General features: G+C 46.7%; 1 protein-coding gene across 2 annotated transcripts in view; it reads right to left on the minus strand.

Moving 5' to 3' along the window:
- LOC139537044 (ephrin type-B receptor 4a-like) overlaps positions 1-18,908 on the minus strand; it is a 34,811-nt gene extending 15,903 nt beyond the window's left edge. For both annotated transcript variants that reach the window (XM_071337873.1, XM_071337872.1), the window contains exons 1-3: positions 17,935-18,908; positions 1,521-1,591; positions 1,043-1,324 (exon numbers count right to left, since the gene is read on the minus strand). In XM_071337873.1, the coding sequence (XP_071193974.1) occupies positions 1,043-1,324; positions 1,521-1,591; positions 17,935-18,013 (432 nt within the window). In that variant the 5' untranslated portion in view covers positions 18,014-18,908. The remainder of the gene's footprint in view (positions 1-1,042; positions 1,325-1,520; positions 1,592-17,934) is intronic.
- Positions 18,909-20,427: the final 1,519 nt, after the last annotated feature.

Genomic DNA, 20,427 nt, shown 5'->3' on the forward strand with positions numbered 1-20,427 from the left:
AATCATAAGGAAAGACAAACACACAAACTGTGCTGCCAGTCACAATGTAGGGCGTGAGATGCAACTGACATATTTTGCGGGTGAGGAGAGAGGGAGAGAGGATGGGGGAAGCTTGCCTTGCAGCGCCGGGCATCTTGTCATGACATGCCTGATCTGAATTAGGCCCACAGAATTATATCTACGGAAGAGCGGCTTCTATGCAGGAACTCTGAATGTCTTTGCACTTCCGAGTTGGTTTAACGTTGGACCAGAGCTAACGAGCTTGTGTTTTCAGAGCAGCGCTAGAATTAAAAACAGTTCATAAATCCAATGTGAAACATGATAACTATAATATCCTTAACTAGCATTGAAAAAGTTAATCCATTCTTTTAAACATCTCTCCCTAATTTCTGAATCATGCTTGTAATGTTGTCAGTAGGCTACAGGAACCTATGCTTCAGATGGGAGGGGCAGGTAACCTACAGTACAAACACACACACACACACAAAGATTTCCAGCTGGCAGGCAGGCAGGCAGACACTGGAATACATTTCTGAATGACAGAGTGAGGGCTTTGCATAGGCGCTTTGTTTTGCGATTTTCATGGAACTGGGGAAAAAAACAACGTTATTAAAACCAGTTCCCATGCTTTAAAAAATAAAGTTTCTGTTCCGGAACAGTATAGATCACTTTCGTTTCTGATTCTGATTCTGTTCCTCAAATAATTTAGTTATTTTCCGGTTTCCAGTTCTGTTCCCTGAACTGGTTCCAACCCATGGTGTGTATACCTTAGTGTAGAGGTTCTTCATCCATGAGGAATGTGTTGCTGAGTGTTGATGTGTGTGTGTGTGTGTGTGTGTGTGTGTGTGTGTGTGTGTGTGTGTGTGTGTGTGTGTGTGTGTGTGTGTGTGTGTGTGTGTGTGTGTGTGTGTGTGTGTGTGTGTGTGTGTGTGTGTGTGTGTGTGTGTGTGTGTGTGTGTGTGTGTGTGTGTGTGTGTGTGTGTGTGTGTGTGTGTGTGTGTGTGTGTGTGTGTGTGTATGTGTGTATGCAATAGCTGTGTACCTTAGTATAGGGGTTCTCCATCCAGGATGGGTGAGTGGGCGTAGCCTCGTCAGAGTCGGCCTGGTAGTAGTAAAGGTTGAAGGTCTCCTTGCAGCTGCGGTGGTGTGTGACACTGGACGAACACTCGATCATGGTGAAACGCAGCTCCACGTACACCTGGGACGCTCCCCGCCGCTGGATCAGCCCGCTGCGCAGCCAATGGCTGGACAAGCCGTCCGTCTGGCAGATCTGATTGGTCCTCACACTGTTGTTCTCCTCGTCCAGACCACTCACCTCCTCCCACTGAGACGGCGGGGTAGAGGAGACAAGATGTTTAGATAGCAAGCCCATCAATGGCATTGTTATACAGTTGGTATACAGATTCTAAACTTATGAGGAATAAAGTGAGTTCAAATGTAGGATCCAGGATCGGATGGACCTATTTCTACAGAGAGAGAGAGAAGAGAGAGAGGATTCGTTTGGGGGTCAGTATACGCACCAGAGGGTTGTCACGGGAGTAGATGGTCCACCTGAGATCTGACGTCTCGGTCCTAGTGTTCATCAGGACCTCTGTGAAGACGGACACGAGAAATGTGAGGACACACACTGCAGGGGAGGACACTTCACACACTTCAACAGCCGTCGCAGAGTTACACGGACAGACACACTTCCCGGTGCTCACCGTGATCAATTCACTGAGGCAGTAGAACTGTGTCATTCAACTGGCTCTAGCTAAACGCTCCGCTTCAATGTAAAGAGGGAGAGAGAGGCGGTTGATTATATAGTCACTACAGAGAGAGGGAGCAACTGAGTCCTGAGCCAAATAGACCCTGCTCCCTTCCTCGCCTTTTAGCTCTGTTTAGCCCTACACCCCTTCCCCTCCCTCCCTCTCCTCCATGTTTGCGGTCAGTGTGCCATACAGGTCTGTCCTAAGACCCCCCCCCCCTTGTTTCTAGCTAAAAAAAAAAACTGCTGAGAAACCTCTCTATTCTCAGGGGCAGAGGGGGGACATATGGACTAGCTGTGGGAACAAGGGGATATTCGAAATGCACATGCGCAACGCAATAGACACATGGATGCACGCGCACACAACAAACCAGCTCCCTCTGAAGTAGTCACAGTGGGCACACAACAAACCAGCTCCCTCTGAAGTAGTCACAGTGGGCACACAACAAACCAGCTCCCTCTGAAGTAGTCACAGTGGGCACACAACAAACCAGCTCCCTCTGAAGTAGTCACAGTGGGCACACAAACAAACACACACACTTGTCTTGCGCATACACCTACGGCACAACAACACCCCTCCAGCCGTGGTTACAAATGAATTGATTCTGCGTAATCTCCTGGAGTGTAGGCAGACTGCCAGGTCCCTAACAGCCAAGAACTGTTCTGCTATGATTGAGTAATTCAATACGGACTGGGGCCCGGAACTGGAACAATGCAGAAATGTCACAGGCAAGCGGAGCTGAAATGATTTCTTTTCCTGCGAAAATGCCTCTTCCCCCCAGATGTCCCTCGGTAGATTGGCTCTTTGCTGCATTGTGGTCCGCCCATGACTTATTGATGGAACGAGGTTTCCTTCCATCAGAATCCCAGTGGTGTGTTTTTAGAGTATGTCCGTCCCTAAGGGGTTTCCTTGCAGGGGTCCTTCTCAGGGGTCAGGCTGTCTGCAGGTAAGATGGTCACGTGACCATCCCCAGTCGTGCCCACATCATCTCCCCACTACCAGGCTTCCTTTGATCTATTAATACACGTCCTCAGTGCACAGATACTAACTTCTCTCTCTTCTGTCTTCCGTTCCTTCTCTCTCTCACCCCGCCCTCCCTCTGCCTCATAAGGGAATTATTTCTATCTATCTTAGTGCACCCTACTCTCTGGCACAGTCTGCTTTTGGAAAGATAGAATGAAAGTTTTCTATCACTTGTGTGTTTTCTGGGTCAGCTGTGTTTAGAACAGAACAGCGCCATGCCATCAATAATTCTGATAGGCTGATATGAAACCAGCAGGTTTGACAGACTGTCATTTACACTGAGGCACATTTGATATAATGCGCCCTTTAACAGTCTCCCCTCCCTGTCTCTGACAAGTCAAACACTTCTCCCTCCCTCTCTATCCATATCGCTCACTCTCTCCATCTCCATTGACAGTCCCTGAGAGCCCTGACATCTCCCTCTCCCTCTCTCTCCTGTTTCCCCTCCGTATCTTTACCACTCTCTCTCTCCCATCCTTCCCTGGTAGTAGCAGGCTGCAGAGAGCTGATAAGCACAGTCCAACAGCCAGAATTAAGAAATCGACACCCAGGGGGCAAGGAAAGAGGGAGATGAGGGGTTAAGGGGGAGCAGGGTCGCTCTCAGCTTTAAACAGGAGTGGAACAAGTGTAAATCCAATGGAGGATTGGGAAGGCATGGTGGTGAGGTGGAGATGGAGGAATGGGAAGGCATGGTGGTGAGGTGGAGATGGAGGAATGGGAAGGCATGGTGGTGAGGTGGAGATGGAGGAATGGGAAGGCATGGTGGTGAGGTGGAGATGGAGGAATGGGAAGGAATGGTGGTGAGGTGGAAATGGAGGAATGGGAAGGCATGGTGGTGAGGTGGAAATGGAGGAATGGGAAGGCATGGTGGTGAGGTGGAAATGGAGGAATGGGAAGGCATGGTGGTGAGATGGAAATGGAGGAATGGGAAGGCATGGTGGTGAGGTGGAGATGGAGGAATGGGAAGGCATGGTGGTGAGATGGAAATGGAGGAATGGGAAGGCATGGTGGTGAGATGGAAATGGAGGAATGGGAAGGCATGGTGGTGAGGTGGAAATGGAGGAATGGGAAGGCATGGTGGTGAGGTGGAAATGGAGGAATGGGAACGCATGGTGGTGAGGTGGAAATGGAGGAATGGGAAGGCATGGTGGTGAGGTGGAAATGGAGGAATGGGAAGGCATGGTGGTGAGGTGGAGATGGAGGAATGGGAAGGCATGGTGGTGAGGTGGAGATGGAGGAATGGGAAGGCATGGTGGTGAGGTGGAGATGGAGGAATGGGAAGGCATGGTGGTGAGGTGGAGATGGAGGAATGGGAAGGAATGGTGGTCAGGTGGAAATGGAGGAATGGGAAGGCATGGTGGTGAGGTGGAAATGGAGGAATGGGAAGGCATGGTGGTGAGGTGGAAATGGAGGAATGGGAAGGCATGGTGGTGAGGTGGAAATGGAGGAATGGGAAGGCATGGTGGTGAGATGGAAATGGAGGAATGGGAAGGCATGGTGGTGAGGTGGAGATGGAGGAATGGGAAGGCATGGTGGTGAGATGGAAATGGAGGAATGGGAAGGCATGGTGGTGAGGTGGAAATGGAGGAATGGGAAGGCATGGTGGTGAGGTGGAAATGGAGGAATGGGAACGCATGGTGGTGAGGTGGAAATGGAGGAATGGGAAGGCATGGTGGTGAGGTGGAAATGGAGGAATGGGAAGGCATGGTGGTGAGGTGGAGATGGAGGAATGGGAAGCCATGGTGGCGATGGAGGAATGGGAAGGCATGGTGGTGAGGTGGAGATGGAGGAATGGGAAGGCATGGTGGTGAGGTGGAGATGGAGGAATGGGAAGGCATGGTGGTGAGGTGGAGATAGAGGAATGGGAAGGCATGGTGGTGAGGTGGAGATGGAGGAATGGGAAGGCATGGTGGTGAGGTGGAGATGGAGGAATGGGAAGGCATGGTGGTGAGGTGGAGATGGAGGAATGGGAAGGCATGGTGGTGAGGTGGAGATGGAGGAATGGGAAGGCATGGTGGTGAGGTGGAGATGGAGGAATGGGAAGGCATGGTGGTGAGGTGGAGATGGAGGAATGGGAAGGCATGGTGGTGAGGTGGAGATTGAGGAATGGGAAGGCATGCTTGTGTGTTCTGCCTCAAGTTCACAGGAAACCAAATTACACACCGTCGTCATGGTGGTAACTGGTGTGCTCCTATAAAATGGAGTCACGCGCACACACACACACTGTGCCATTCCTAACCTTCTCCTACTGATGTCCTATGAGGATCAATCATAAGGAGCAGCGGAAACACAACTGTCAGCCCCCTCCAGGCACAGCCGGTTACGCCAGCCGTGTGAGTATGAGGTGAGTGTGTGGTGAGTATGAGGTGTGTAATCAGTGTTTACCACTGAACTATCATTATGTTTTATGAGACAGGATGCATGTGTCTGTCTGAGTGTTTTTCGACACCGAGTGGACAAAACATTAGGAACACCTGCTCTTTCCATGACAGACTGACCAGGTGAATCCAGGTGACAGCTATGATCCAGTATTGATGCAATTTATTAGATCCACTTCAAATCAGTGTAGATGAAGAGGAGGATACAGGTTAAAGAAGGATTTTTAAGCCTTGAGACAATTGGACATGGATTGTGTATGTGCGCCATTCAGAGGGTGAATGGGCAAGACAAAAGATTTAAGTGCCTTTGAACAGGGTATGGTAGTGGTGCCAGGTGCACCGGTTTGAGTGTATCAAGAACTGCAACGTTGCTGGGTTTTTCACGCTCAACAGTTTCCCGTATGTATCAAGAATGGTCCACCACCCAAAGGATATCCAGCCAACTTGACACAAATGTGCGAAGCATTGGTGTCACGTTATTTCCTTTGTTTTGTCTTTATTTAGTATGGTCAGGGCGTGAGTTGGCGTGGGCAGTCTATGTTTATATTTCTATGTTTTCCTATTTCTGTGTTTGGCCTGATATGGTTCTCAATCAGAGGCAGGTGTTTTGTGTTGTCTCTGATTGGGAACCATATTTAGGTAGCCAGTTTTGTGTTGGGTTTTGTGGGTGGTTGTCTTCAGTCTTCGTGTGTCTGCACCAGACAGGACTGTTTCGGTTTTTCACATTTGTTGTTTTTTTGTATTTTGAGTGTTCACTTTTATTAAATCAAGATGAACAATTACCACGCTGCACATTGGTCCTCCAATCCGTCTAATTTCTCCTCCTCAGACGAGGAAGACGAAAGCCGTTACAATTGGAGTCAACATGGGCCAGCATCCCTGTGGAACGCTTTCGACACCGTGTAGTCCATGCCCTGACAAATTGAGGCTGTTCTGAGGGCAAAATGGGGGTGCAACTGAATATTAGGAAGGTGTTCCTAATGTTAAGTTTACTCATTGTGTATGCATGCACAGACAGGTAGTACCGCGCTATATGACAGAGTACACTCTTAGAAAAAAAGGTGCTATCTAGAACCTTAAATGGTTCTTTGGCTGTCCCCATAGGAGAACCCTTTGAAGTAGGGCTGTCGACGACAAAAAATAATCTTAGTCGACCGAGAGTTTATGTACTGTAGACACACCCTATGTTTGAATATAATCAACTACATGTAGGCTACTGAGCTTGTCTGATGCTTTAAGCACTGCGATTACAAATGAAGACACACAAATGACTAAAGAGGGAGCCAGAGATCAATAGAGCCTAACCAGTAGGAGTAAACCTGTTCCGACCTTCCTCCTCCCGCTGCCTGCTACTGCTGGCCTTTGCAGATTCTGCCATTACACTCCTGAAGTTGCCGGTAATAGGCTACACCAGCGGTCGGCAACCTTTTCCATTTGGAGTGCCAAGTTATCCTACCATTTCTACTGATCGGCGTGACAGTTTTGATTTTCATATGCTCATTTTTGTGGAACAGTTTCATTAAATTTATAATAAAGTCTACATGTCTCAAAATCCATGTCATGTGGTTAATCAAAATTGTTTTGATTGTTTTAATTTTCTATCCAATGCAAGTTTCATGTTTTCCATGAACTGCTGCTGCTATACAGCAAAGCAGATCCTTGAAGATGTTCCTTTAGTAGTTTGTAATATCTTCCAACAAGGAGATAAGTAGAGGAAAATAATATAGATAATATTTAAAATTGTATCTAAATGAAAATTATACAAATCTAAAAGTAACTTCCATTGCCAACATAAACCAACAAATAAAAACATTGCCGCCTGCAGGTAGAAAATATCTTGATTAAAAACAAATAAATCACATTGGATATGCATGGCCTGTCTGCAAGAAACTTAAAACATTGTATCAACTACTAACTTGGTCTGGCCCAATCATGCTAGTAAACTTGCAACATTGTATAAATATTCTGGGCCCTCAGTTTCCTGTGCCAGCGAGCTCCAGACAAACAGACACAGCTGTAGACTATTTGCGCAAGGGATAAGAAGGAATCAGGTAGGCCTATTTTATGACGTTTCCACCGGATCAGAGCATGACATTTTTTCCCCCTTTCATGCTGACTGGTTATGGAAAGGGAGAGAGATGGAAATATCTGTCAAATGGGCTACGTTAAGGAACTATTGTCATTCTCAATGGATGTAAAAACAGACTTTGTTTACTTGCTGTTTGAGGCGAAGACAAAATGACTGTAAGAAGCTCCATAGTGATGGTGAGTTAAGACAATCAGAAATACGGATCAAATGTGCCAAATGGGCACATTTGTAAGCCTACATTTGCACGCAGGCCAGGTAGCCTCACCTCTAAACCAAAACCTTTTTCTCTTTTCTCACAAGTGTAGCATAGGTTGTGCGCTCTGCAAACAATGTGTCCACTCCGACAATGACAACGGTAAGACTGGAATAATAATATATTTAAATGACCGTAATCAAACAAACATTGTAGATAAGAAATGATGGGAACTAATGGTAAATGTACTACTGGTGATACTGGTGAGCCACCCCCGTGGCCTTTGCAATGGATTAGTCCACTGAGACGGGTGAATCAGACAGGTGTCTCATGTGTTATACATTTTTTTTTAAATATATTTGCCACTGCTTGCCTAAACAAATCTTGGTCGACCAACAGCCTATCGATCAGTCGACTAAATTGGGTCAGCCCTACTTTGAAGAACACTTTTTGGTTGCAGGTAGAACCCTTTCTATAGAGGGGTTCTCAAAAGGGTTCTCCTATGGGGACAGCTGAAGAGCCCTTTTGTATTTTTTAACATTTTTACATATTTTTCTCCGCAATTTCCAATTGGTAGTTACAGTCTTGTCCCATCACTGCAACTCCCGTACGGACTCGGGAGAGGCGAAGGTTGAGAGCCATGCGTCCTCCGAATCTCCGAACCAATCACTTAACCCAGAAGCCAGCGCACCAATGTGTCGGGGGAAACACCGTACAACCGGCGACTGCAGTCAGCTTGCAGGCGCCCGGCCAGCCACAAAGAGTCGCTAGAGCGCAATGGGACAAGGACATCCCGGTTGGCCAAACCCTCTCCTAACCCGGACGATGCTGGGCCAATTGTACGCCGCATCACAGGTCTCCCAACTACAGCAGGCTGTGACACAGTCTGGGATCAAACCGGGTCTGTAGTGAGGCCTCAAGCACTACGATGCAGTGCCTTAGACCGCTGCGCCACTCGGGAGGCTTCGAAGAACCCTTTTAGAAAAAACATGTCCAAGAGAGTACAGGCCATCCAACAGTAAATGGAGGTTATCATTGAGATGGGGCTGACTGAACACACACACACACACACACACACACACACACACACACACACACACACACACACACACACACACACACACACACACACACACACACACACACACACACACACACACACACACACACACACACACACACATACACACACACACACACAGGCAAGCAGCCTGCTGCTTTTTGCAGACCAGAAGGTCTTAGACCCCTGCCCAAGAGTGTTCCATATAAGCTGGTGCCATCCTTCATCCTGGCCTTCCACCACCCCAGAGAGCAGGGCCTGGCTGTACAGAAGAGTCTAGGATTCCTACGACCAGCTCTGTCCCCGTAGGCTCCGACCCCATCCACTCCACATAGCAGGTGAATAAACCCAAATGCTTCTGCTCTTTACATAAGTGACCTTGAATATGATAGCATGACTCCATCGAGTTGGAACACAAACCCTCTCTTTAATCACAGACCGACTTCTTCACTTTCTTCTCTACCTCTCCGCTACTTGCCCTTCCGCTCTCTTGCTTTCTCTCCCTCTCTTTCCCCTCCAGTGGCTCTGGAGTGTGATAGGGAAATTATAGGCCTGTGAGCCTTCGCCCTGCATCGACTACAATTAGACCCCCGCTTTAATTAAGGAAACTCAGAGTGCCAATTACCCCTACACGCCTAGAGAGAGGGAGAGATAGAGTAGGAAAGAGAGAAGGGAAGAGGAACAGCAAAAGGGGGAGGGTAGCTGAGAAGGAGAGGGAGAGAACAGAGATTCAGGTTAGGGTAGGATGGGAGAACATGCGGAGGGGAGAGAGGGGAAGAGCAAGAAAAACAGAGGGCGAGGGGAGAGAAGAGTGGGGAGAAGGGTGGGGAGAAGAGTAGAGAGAAGAGTGGGGAGAAGAGTGGGGAGAAGAGTGGGGAGAAGAGTTGGGAGAAGAGTGGAGAGAAGAGTGGAGAGAAGAGTGGGGAGAAGGGTGGGGAGAAGAGTGGAGAGAAGAGTGGGGAGAAGGGTGGGGAGAAGAGTGGGGAGAAGGGTGGGCGGGAGAGTGTTGGACAGGGCTGACCTGGGTTAAGCAGTTATGGGACAGCTGGGAGGGAGAGAGAGACAGAAACAGATGAAGGGAGAAAGGGAGAGAAGAAAAGAGACTAGTGGAAGCTTATCAGGGCATTTTGCCACTAAGACACCGCCTTCCACTATTCATGTGCATGTGAGCATGAGTGTGTGTGTGTTTGTGCAAACCGGCAGTTCTTAGAGTGTGTGTGTTTGACATGAAGTTGAGCCTGTGAGATTAGGTCTCCTCCTCTCCTCTAATCCCACTCCCCTCCTCCCTGTTTCCTGCTTCTCTCCTGGTCTGGAGGGAGCTGAGGAGTGATGGACTGGCCACTGACATCCTCACACTGCATTCAGCAGACCTACTGGAGCGAGAGGCCCTCTGAGGAAACATTACACTTCACTCTCTGCTCTTTATAATAAGGGCACCGTTATGATAGCGCATGGACCTGTGTGTGTTTACATGTAGCCTGTGTGTGTTTGAGAGAGAGGTGCATCTATGTCACTGAGTGAACAAAGCATTAGGAACACCTTTTCCATGACAAACTGACCAGGTGAATCCAGGTGAAAGCTATGATCCCTTATTGATGTCATCTGTTAAACATCTTCAATCAGTGTAGATGAAGGGGAGGAAACCGGTTAAATAAGGATTTTTTGGCCTTGAGACAATTGAGACATGGATTGTGTATGTGTGCCATTCAGAGGGTGAACGTGCAAGACAAAAGATTTAAGTGCCTTTAACCGGGTATGGTAGTAGGTGCCAGGCACACCGGTTTGACTGTGTCAAGAACTGCAACGCTGCTGGTTTTTTCACGCTCAACAGTTTCCCGTGTCTATCAAGAATGGTCAACCACCCAAAGGACACAACTGTGGGAAGCATTGGAGTCAACATGGGCCAGCATCCCTGTTGAACTCTTTTGACACATTGTAGTCCATACCCCGATAAATTGAGGCTGTTCTGAGGGGAAAAGGGAGTGCAACTCAATATTAGGAAGGTGTTCTTAATGTTTTGTACCCTCAGTGTATATACTGTAAATATATATATATATAGAGAGAGAGAGAGCGAGAGAGAGCGAAAGAGAGAGAGAGCGAAAGAGAACGGATTGAGGAAAGAAAGTGAGAATGAGGGTGTTAATGTTGGACTCCTAGTTGGATGTACTCCTCTTCAGGGATGTATGCCAAACAGACTGGTCCAGGCAGGTAGATACTAGTGTCCCTGTGCTCTCCTTCCCTCCCAGGCCACAACCCCATCCAGTGACTGTTGGGAGCAGGCTACTGGCTATTAGAACTGGACAGGGTCACTTTTCTGTGTGGGTATGTGTGTGGGTATCTGTGTGGGTATGTGTGTGGGTATCTGTGTGGGTATGTGTGTGGGTATCTATGTGGGTATGTGTGTGGGTATGTGTGTGGGTATCTGTGTGGGTATGTGTGTGGGTATGTGTGTGGGTATCTATGTGGGTATGTGTGTGGGTATCTGTGTGGGTATGTGTGGGTATGTGTGTGGGTATCTGTGTGGGTATCTGTGTGGGTATGTGTGTGGGTATCTATGTGGGTATGTGTGTGGGTATGTGTGTGGGTATCTATGTGGGTATCTGTGTGGGTATGTGTGGGTATGTGTGTGGGTATCTGTGTGGGTATGTGTGTGGGTATCTATGTGGGTATCTGTGTGGGTATGTGTGTGGGTATCTGTGTGGGTATGTGTGTGGGTATCTGTGTGGGTATCTGTGTGGGTATCTATTTGGGTATCTGTGTGGGTATGTGTGTGGGCATCTATGTGGGTATGTGTGTGGGTATCTATGTGGGTATGTGTGTGGGTATCTATGTGGGTATGTGTGTGGGTATCTGTGTGGGTATCTGTGTGTGTATCTATGTGGGTATCTGTGTGGGTATCTGTGTGGGTATGTGTGTGGGTATCTGTGTGGGTATGTGTGTGGGTATCTGTGTGGGTATCTGTGTGGGTATGTGTGTGGGTATCTGTGTGGGTATCTGTGTGGGTATGTGTGTGGGTATGTGTGTGGGTGTGTGTGTGGATATCTGTGTGGGTATGTGTGTGGGTATGTGTGTGGGTATGTGTGTGGGTATGTGTGTGGGTATCTGTGTGGGTATGTGTGTGGGTATCTGTGTGGGTATGTGTGTGGGTATGTGTGTGGGTGTGTGTGTGGATATCTGTGTGGGTATGTGTGTGGGTATGTGTGTGGGTATCTGTGTGGGTATCTGTGTGGGTATGTGTGTGGGTATGTGTGTGGGTATCTGTGTGGGTATGTGTGTGGGTATCTGTGTGGGTATGTGTGTGGGTATGTGTGTGGGTATGCAGCCAGAGTTAAATAACACAGCTGGGAACCAAAATGGCTGACCATAGCAGTGGGGATTAAGTGTCTTAAACCTACCCTCCGAGTCTGGTATTCATTTTGGCTCCGAAATGTGCAGGCTCCAATTGACTCAATCCTCTGAATTTTTGGGGTAAAAAATGGTGGCTGAAATTCCTGTGCCACAGCAGAAGATATAGAATTAGAGACAGCAGCGTTTCCATGCAACAGACTGCGGTAGTTGTCTCCGGAACGTAGGGAAATATTACCACAACATTTCTGTCACGTTTCAGCTAGCGAATTGCGGAGATTGTTCAGCAGAAGTAATGTTCTGGGTTTGTCTCGCCCTGGTTTGATTTGGAGTTCTTTAGCTAATCTCACACCAAAGGGGTGATCTGAAAGAGTCCAGTTGACTTCCCACATCTCCCTCCCTGGCTAACAAAAGACACTGAGCTATGGGTGAGATTAAACTCCATAAAAGCCTAATTAAGTAGGGCTGGAGTGGAACAAAAAACTCTTTGAGTCCTCACCTCCATCCCTTAGAGAGAAAAACAGAACCACTGTGGAACAGCTCGCTACAAGATCAAGTAACCTCGCCGATTATTGAGTGGACAACAATGGTGCAGTTAGTTGGCATGGGTTTAATAGGCATCACAACTAAACCAGTGTGTGTGTCACTGTGTGTTTAGAACAAAGGGTTTAGGATAGAGTCAACCTCCAATTAAAAGGAGTTGTGTTTATTTGTAATTGTTTCTGTTTCATAACTCATAGGGACTCAACGGTAACAAGTGTGACGGCGATAACTCTTTACGTTCATAAGAATTTACAAAGAGTTTATAAAGATAGTTCACAAACTATCACCATGTGTTGAAGGAAACACACTTTGGCTCTGGTACAGGTCCGTTTTCAAATTCTGTACAACCTCCGTGCACTTTTAGCATGTTCACTGTTTGTTGTGTTTTCGTGGTTCTTTCTGTCCTTGTAATTCTGTCGTTCAATCTTCTGCCGTTCCGCCCATTACTCTCTCCCCATCCCGCGACTCAAGTCGCATCCTTATAATTATCTCTGGACAGAAAATGTGTTTGCATGCATCTCCATGTCAGTCACACTGAGAGAGTCTCCCTCCCACTGAACACTGGGAAAAATACCAAACAAAAGGTCAACTCTCTCACACACACTTCTACAGACGCACTCAAATATGCTCTGACGCAAAAAGTACACGCATCGACTGCGGAAAATAATACGACCAACATTTAGTGTCGGGGCCCTCTCCAACGTCTGCCTTCTTTAACATATCGAGCTTTTGGGGTCCCCATTGGTTCCAGAAAAACATGACAGACTATTACAACTGTATATGGTCCTTGTGACATGAAACACGCAGACACACCACACACGCGCAAACACACACAGTCTCTCAGTGACTAATCCGCAGTGGGATGTGAACAGCTTGAAGCTGGGGGACAGTCACTCTGAATGGCAGCACAGACTTAGGCTACATCAACCATCCAAAGATCGGCACGTCCAAGCCCAGATACAAGAGAATACTCGCTCTGCATGGGTCTTCTCTTTCATTCTGACTCATCCCCCTCTTTCTCCCTTTCAGCAGCCAAGGAAAGCCAGACACATTGAGGGGGTACAGCTCAAAATCTTCTTTCCACTGTTCTTTGCTCTTAACGGCTTAAGACATGGTGGGATTGAAGGGGGGGGGGGCCTTTGGAACAGATTTTGTAGGTTCCAAAGAGGGAAATAAGACAGAGATATCGCGTATGATGATGGATGAAATGGTGAAACCAGTGTGAACAAGTTGTGTACTCTCTCTCTCTGTCTGAGGAGCTGTGTGGTGGGACTGGAAGCCTGCTGCCTGCTGAGCCTCAGTGTTGTTACTGTATATAGGACAGATATTGTGAGGCTCAGGGGAATCACAGCGAGCACACAGGCATGGGAAGTCCCTCTGTCTCACAGCCAGGCGCTTCTGATAATCACCTACGACACACACTCAGCACACACTCAACACACTCTCACTTTCTCGTCAGCCCTTTCTCATTTCTACTTGACTTGATAGCAGTCTCTCCCTCTCACCCACTGGCAGAAATTACTCTCTCCATAAGTGTCAATCTCTGTCCCTGTCTTATATGAAAGGCTGTGGCCTCATTCCATGTCCTCTGCTGCCGGTCCCCTCTCTAGTCGTCCCCATTGTGTCCCCTCTCACAGTGAGTGGTGTGTGGGTGGAGGTGCAGAGGAGAGCACGTGGGTCACCTTCCCCGCTTCTTGCCTGACTGTCAGCGTGCCACTGACGTTGATGCATGGGTTGGGGGGCTGGTGGTGGTGGGCTGGGGGGGCTTTTTCTATCCCCTCATCAACCCGGACTACCGTCCACCTGTCATATTTCCATTTGCATCGCATCTCATTTGTGACTAAAGTAGTCTTGATAAGCCAACCCAGACCCACTCAGGAACCCATCTGTCTAGGCCGAGCCTAGCCAGCGGAGGCAACTTCATCAGGCCACGAGAGAGAGAGAGAGAGAGAGAGAGAGAGAGAGAGAGAGAGAGAGAGAGAGAGAGAGAGAGAGAGAGAGAGAGAGAGAGAGAGTCAGATATGTGTCTGTCCGTGTGTGGTGCTGAAGAGTAGAGGGAAACTGGCCTGTACATTACAGCTGTACGACTCGGATGCCTGTTTAACTCTTCAAGGGGCTAATCGTGGGATTAAGCCACAGAGGATGATGGGCTGAGGGTGTCAGTGAGGGGGGAGGATTGCTTTAAATGCAAATCCCTTTCTTATAAAAATCAGTTCCATTTAATAGGATTTCGGGGGAAGAAATCCGCATTTCCGCGGCGGGGCAGACAGTGGTAAGTCCAGACTGCACTGCCTCGCTCACACAGCAGAGAGAGAGAGTCAGCGGAAAGAGTAACAAAATAAAAGAGTGCGGGGGGGGGGGCGAGGCCCTAACTCTTTCACCTAGGGCCTCTTGCATTCGGAATAAAACATTATTTTACCGTTTGCTGGTTTTAGACATTGGGTTTATGGGTTGTGAAGCAGAATGTCACTCATCGCGGCCCTCTATTCAAAGTATGAGACAGAGTGAGGGAGGGAGAGAGAAGCGTAGGTGGAGGAAATGAGAACGCAACAGAGAGAGGATGGGTCTTCAGAGTGGCGTCTTCTGGAGGGTTAGTTCATCTCGGAGGCTGATTGTGAAGGCTCACCGGCTCACTGGGGTGGAAGTGTATTCTTTCTTCAAACTCTTCCCGACAAAGACCACTAAATATCTAATATACAATATGCACAGGGATCAGCCTTTGTTTAATCATTCACACACACGCACACGCGCACGCACACGCGCACGCACGCACACACACACACACACACACACACACACACACACACACACACACACACACACACACACACACACACACACACACGCACACACACACACACACACACACACACACACACACACACTGTCTAATCTCAGAGGGTTTGGGGCCCTTTTGAGGATCTTACCCTGTGGACAGAATCCAATCTACCCCCCACGGACGCCAAGCTTAACTTGGCCAAATTAATCATCACCAGCATTGCCCTTTTTAATACCTTCACAGTCCTGCAGTCACCACATGGAGGTAACACTTCAAAAACCGCCAAATGCCGTGCAAATATTATTTTAAAAAGTAAATAGGTTGTTTAAGTGGAGTTTTTAAAAGACAAGGGAGAGGTCACATTCAATAGATTAGCCTAACTCCCAGCGCTGCTTCTCTTTCTGCTCCATCTGTTGGGAGCTGAAAAGGGAATTAGTGAACAGATGTTGGAGGTGGGTTCATGACATGAAAACGATACATTCTAGGCCTAGATCCTCAAAAACCCTTCTCAATGGAAGTGAAGCAGGCCTACAGAGTAGCATTACAGGCCAGGACGTAGAGTGAATCGTAATAGTGCAGACACTGACTGAGGGCAAAACCTCGAAAAATGAGCTTAACTTCAATTAATCAACTAAAACACAATTGTGAATTGATTTTGGCGTTGCTGTGGCTAATTACAGGGAAGTTGTAGTATGCATACCCAACTAATCCCTTCAAGTCACCTGTAATGTCATAGCCGTGCTCGGATGTTGTCCATGCCTGTCAAACAGCACCATGTTAATTGTTTGTAGAAAGCAGGGACCAGGTGTCTCCATTTCAGCATGTAATGTGGAACTAATCCAAGCCATGCCGTTCAGGATTGATTGGTAGTTAGACACCATAGAAATGGTCTGGGTGGATGCGGTCTAGAAGCTGGTACACTGTGTGGCCAAAAGTATGTGGACACCCCTTCAAATTAGTGGATTCGGGTATTTCAGTCACACCCGTTGTTAACAGGTGAATAAAACCGAGCACACAGCCATGCAATCTCCCTAGGGAAAACAATTGGCAGTAGAATGGCCTTACTGAAGAGCTTCGTGACTTTCAATGTGGCACTGTCACAGGATGCCACCTTTCCAACAAGTCAGTTCGTAAAACTTCTGCCTTGCTAGAGCTGCCTTGGTCAACTGTGAGCGCTGTTATTATGAAGTGGAAATGCCTAGGAGCAACAACGGCTCAGCCGCGAAGTGGTAGGCCACACAAGCTCACAGAACGGGGAAGCTGAGTGCTGAAGCGTGTAAAAACCGTCTGTCCTCGATTGCAACACTCACAACAGAGTTCCAAACTGCCTCTGGAAAAAATGACAGCACAAGAACTGTTCGTTGGGAGCTTGAAATTGGTTTCCATGGCCGAGCAGCCGCACACAAGCATACGATCACCATGCGTAATGCCAAGCATCGACAAGAGTGGCTTAAAGCTTGTCGCCATTGGACTCCGGAGCAGTGAAAACACCTCTGGAGTGATGAATCACGCTTCACTATCTGACAAATCTGGGTTTGGTGGATGCCAGGAGAACGCTACCTGCCCGAATGCATAGTGCCGACTGTAAAGTTTGGTGGAGGAAGAATAATGGTCTGGGGCTGTTTTTTATGGTTCAGGTCCCTTAGTTCCAGTGAAGGGAAATCTTTACGCTACAGCATACAATGACATTCTAGACGATTCTGTGCTTCCAACTTTGTGGCAACAGTTTGGGGAAGGACCTTTCCTGTTTCAGCATGACAATGCCCCTGTGCACAAAGCGAGGTCCATACAGAAATGGTGTGTTGAGATCGGTGTGGAAGAACTTGACTGGCCTGCACAGAGCCCTGACCTCAACCCCATCGAACACCTTTGGGATGAATTGGAACGCCGGCTTCGAGCCAGGCTTAATCGCTTAACATCAGTGCCCGACCTCACTAATGCTCGTGGCTGAATCGCAGCAAGTCACCGCAGCAATGTTCCAACATCTAGTAGTGTGTGGAGGTTGTTATAGCAGCAAAGGGGGACCAACTACATATTAATACCCATGATTTTGGAAGGAGACGTTCGACAAGCAGGTGTCCACATACTTTTAGCCGTGTAGTGTATGTTTCCACACAGACCATTTCTGTGCTGTTCCACACCTTTCCAGAACACATACATAAAGACACACTAAATCCACAAATGTGCGCTGACACACACACACACACACACACACACACACACACACACACACACACACACACACACACACACACACACACACACACACACACACACACACACACACACACACATAGCTAATTCCTTATCACCTTCGTGTCTTAAATGAATCCAGGTATTTATGTTGTCTTGGGCTGTTTTTAAAATGCCTATGTACAGACATTTGCATAGGCTCTTGTGCAGGCCAGTCAAATTAATCTTCATTAAGGGGAAAAGTCTCATTGCAATAGTTAGATAGTGGAGGGTGATGATTCTCTATACAAAGACAACATAATGTACAGTAAACATAGTTAATGTAGGAGTGTAGGTTTGATTAACCATCACGATAATTGTCAACTAGCATGTTACATTGCCATGTGCGGCTGTTACAATGTAACGGTGCTGTTGTTACAATGTAACCACAATCTGAAGGCAAAATGGGCCTTAATCATATTTTCAATAATTAGGTAGCCTAATAACCCCACTGTACATTTCCCGTCGATAATAAGCATAATGACAGAACATGAAACAGCCTTGTTATATTTGAGAACATTGTACAGGAGGTAATCCAACCTACCTTCCTCTGCTGTCGACAGAAGCACACATTCCAGCAGGACCAGCCAAAGTGGGGCAATGCGCCTGGATATGAAATTCATAATGGCATACAGATTATCTGTAATATAAACGAACTCCTTCGGTCGTGTTGGTCAAAAAAACGTGTAACTGGGAATTTAGTGGCACCGTCAGCTGGACCGTGTACCCATTGGCCGCAACACTGACCACATCTGACACGGACCACAGTTCAAACACCAGTTTCACTGGAAATGAGTAATACAAAAATGTGGTCACAGCATTTCAAGGAAAACCTTGCTTTGACGGACGGTTGCAAGTCAATATCTCATGGAATAAGTCGATTAAAAAGAATCAACCACCAGTTTCTTTAAAGATCTAGCATAGTCAATCAAATATGAACTTTCATTTGAGGGAAAACTTTCCTTTATAGTGCTATAGAATATTGTACAGCTTGGCTATACAATTATATAGCACCGTTGTCCTATGTCCCCTCTGTCATTTTCAAAAAGGGGACGCATGTATGTGAAACTTATCGTATCCTTGGGATGTATTCGGTCCACTCTTTGTCCGCGAGCCCTCTACTTCTCCCAAATGTCCTCTCAATTCGATGTCTAGACTCCGCAATTGAAGCACTTGAAAACCCCCTCAAGTCTCAACATGAACGAAAATAATGTTACTGCTGCGTTTTGTTCGTTTCGGTAGCCTATTTTCTTTCCAAACGGCCAGAACAATAATTGTATGAATTTTTTTGGGTAAAAATCCTCCTAAAAAAATCTAGTCGATTGGTCGGGAACAACTGCGTGTCTCGTTGCCACTGCCTTTACGTTTCCAGTGATGTAGAATGATTGACAAATTAAAGAGTTTAAATATTTTTTTTAACGATAAATCACTTTCAGGTAATAATAAACAAAAAAACTAAACTTATCCGCTGTCCACTCGCAGTCGTCTCACTGGGGATGTTTCACCACACACAATCAAAGTCGAATAGCACTAACCTCCACTGACTGCATACGCCCCGCCTTCACGCACACAGTTTCGGGCAATCATAGGTCGATTTGAGCTGTCAGTCAAATAGGAATATGAAAATCAATGTATGTATTCACTCGACCCCACTTTTGTGATATTTTTTTGCGATCTTGTATTTCATGGAAGAGCTGTTTCTTCCTTTTCGTTGTTGAGAGTTTCTGTAGACTAAATACCGGTGAGTGATATTGCTCATACCAAAGTGTTATCGTGTTTCATTCATGATACACACATTGAAATAGCCTACAGGTTTTTGGGATGTGGAGATCATATTACAATGTTCTCTTTTATGGTCTTTAGTTTCATCCCAGTCTGCTCTGCAAGCATACAATATATGTAGGCTACTTACTACAATCTATTTGGAGAAGAAACCAGCAGACTGTGTCTGGTTTCATGTCATTCCCATGCAAATAAATGCACTCTCAATTCAGGGTCGCAGGGGCCCACTTTGTGTATTGGCCTGTTATTTCCTCGGCAGTGACTTCATGAAAGTGAAGGAGCGGTTTGTCCTTTTCTTACGTAAATTATCTGGAAGACCAGTGGAAAACAATTAGTAGCAGTGAAAGACTGTCACTCAGCTGAGAACAAGAACGCGTTGAGAATGAAAAATAATGCTTATTATGATATACAGTACATTTTATAATGATATTCTATGATATACCTATATTATGGTATAGTCCGGAAGTCAGAAAACCGACATTTCTGGTGTTAGACCTACCTGATTCTTTATTCATTTCTTTAGGGTGTGTGACTTAATGGGCTACAAATCTTTTTTGCACCCCACATTTAGCGCATACTATGCTCACATCACCATGCTGTGTTTTCATGTGTTGCTGCCACGCTATGTTGTCTTAGGTCTCTCTTTATGTAGTGTTGTGGTGTCTCTTGTGATGTGCGTCTTGTCCAATATTTTTATTTTATTTTTAATCCCAGCCCCCTTCCCCGCAGAAGGCATTTTGGTAGGCCGTCATTGTAAATAAGAATTTGTTCTTAACTGACTTGCCTAGTTTAATAAAGGTTAAATATATATATATTTTTTAAACATCACGTAAGCATTTCCACTCGAGATATTAGGCGACATAAAACTCATTGTCCTACACAGAAACTGCTGTAGCATAAATTCATGTAACCTACATTGCTGAATGTGATAATCAGTTTAAAAGAATAAGGGAATTATAATCAATGGTGCTGAATTGAACTATTTGCACGAAAAGATCCCTTTGACCGACACACTTATATGTCACAGATTCAGAATATGAGCAGTATGCATAGAAGACACGACCAATACCAAAACCATACCTGTACACCCATTGTGCAGGTGGTGTGGGCAGCTGTGTGTTGCAGTGAGAAGCATATTTGGTTGTGTTTTTGAGTCCAAGGTGGCCCCCAAAAAAGTCTGGTCCATGAGTAACTGGGTCAGATGAAGGTTAAATGGGGTCAGGTCTAACTGGGCTTAATCCAAGGCTCTATCCTG

Source organism: Salvelinus alpinus, chromosome 13, assembly GCF_045679555.1.
Source record: "Salvelinus alpinus chromosome 13, SLU_Salpinus.1, whole genome shotgun sequence".
In the NCBI taxonomy this organism is placed as follows: domain Eukaryota; kingdom Metazoa; phylum Chordata; class Actinopteri; order Salmoniformes; family Salmonidae; genus Salvelinus; species Salvelinus alpinus.